This window comes from Teleopsis dalmanni, unplaced genomic scaffold (genome assembly GCF_002237135.1).
Source record: "Teleopsis dalmanni isolate 2A unplaced genomic scaffold, ASM223713v2 unscaffolded_contig_4843, whole genome shotgun sequence".
Taxonomy (NCBI): Eukaryota; Metazoa; Arthropoda; class Insecta; order Diptera; family Diopsidae; genus Teleopsis; species Teleopsis dalmanni.
In genome coordinates, this window is record NW_024036225.1 from 1,582 (window position 1) to 2,514 (window position 933).

Genomic DNA, 933 nt, shown 5'->3' on the forward strand with positions numbered 1-933 from the left:
GATTGGACATTTGACGTCTGCTATAATGAAGTTCCAATTGAAATTGCGTCGTAAACCAAGATTGATGCTAAGTCTCTTAGTACCGTACGTTTTAATAAATGAATTATTTACTGCGAATAATTTTAGATCATCTGGCACTAGGTTGCGTTTCACTGTGATTGCTGCTAAAGGAATAATAGATACGGCCGATCCGGTGTCAACTAGAAACTTCATATTTGAGATACGATCAATTACATGTAAACGAGCTTCTTCAGTGCAGTGTTCCAGCGCGTTGTCGTTTACTGCACTTGTGGACGACAACGGTTTTAGTTTTCCTTCTGTTTGATATTAGTTGTTTGGCAGCCGAACTCGCATGGTTTTAAGCATTTTGTTGCAGCTGTTCCAAATTTAATGTGATAATAACAGACTTTTCGATCTTCACGCTGACTTTTAAACTGAGTTCTGCTAGAACTGCGAGCCCTACTTCGCCCCTGTGAGTTTGCTGGTCGTCTGAGCTCTATTGCTATTTCACTTAGTTTACTTACCACTTGTTGCAGAGATATTTCTAACGCTGTCACACGTGCCTCCAATGTTGATTCCTCTGTGTTACTGCGTCGGTTAATTGCAGATGCGGTAGCCATAACATAATGAGGAGTGGGCATATTGTCAGTTATTCTATCTGCCAATTCGGCCATTTGATTAACATCCTTGGAGCTGCACGCAGATAAGATGCAACGAATGTTACTAGGCAATCGCTGCAACCAAAGTGCTGACAAGGCGTCTTCCGACATATTTGACGCTGCCAGATCTCTCATCTCTCGAAGCAACTGCGTTGGACGCTTGTTAGACACGTCTAAATCCGTTAGCAATTTAATCAATTGTTTCTGACGCGACTCCCCAAATCGTGAAATTAATTCATTTTTCAACGTTTCATATTTGCCCGTAGCTGGCGGA

The 933-nt window shown here is 41.8% G+C and overlaps 1 protein-coding gene across 1 annotated transcript; it reads right to left on the reverse strand.

The window, feature by feature from the left end:
- Positions 1-305: 305 nt before the first annotated feature.
- LOC119665379 lies at positions 306-770 on the reverse strand. The gene has a single exon (XM_038074619.1). It carries the CDS (start codon positions 768-770, stop codon positions 306-308), a length of 465 nt encoding a protein of 154 aa, XP_037930547.1.
- Positions 771-933: the final 163 nt, after the last annotated feature.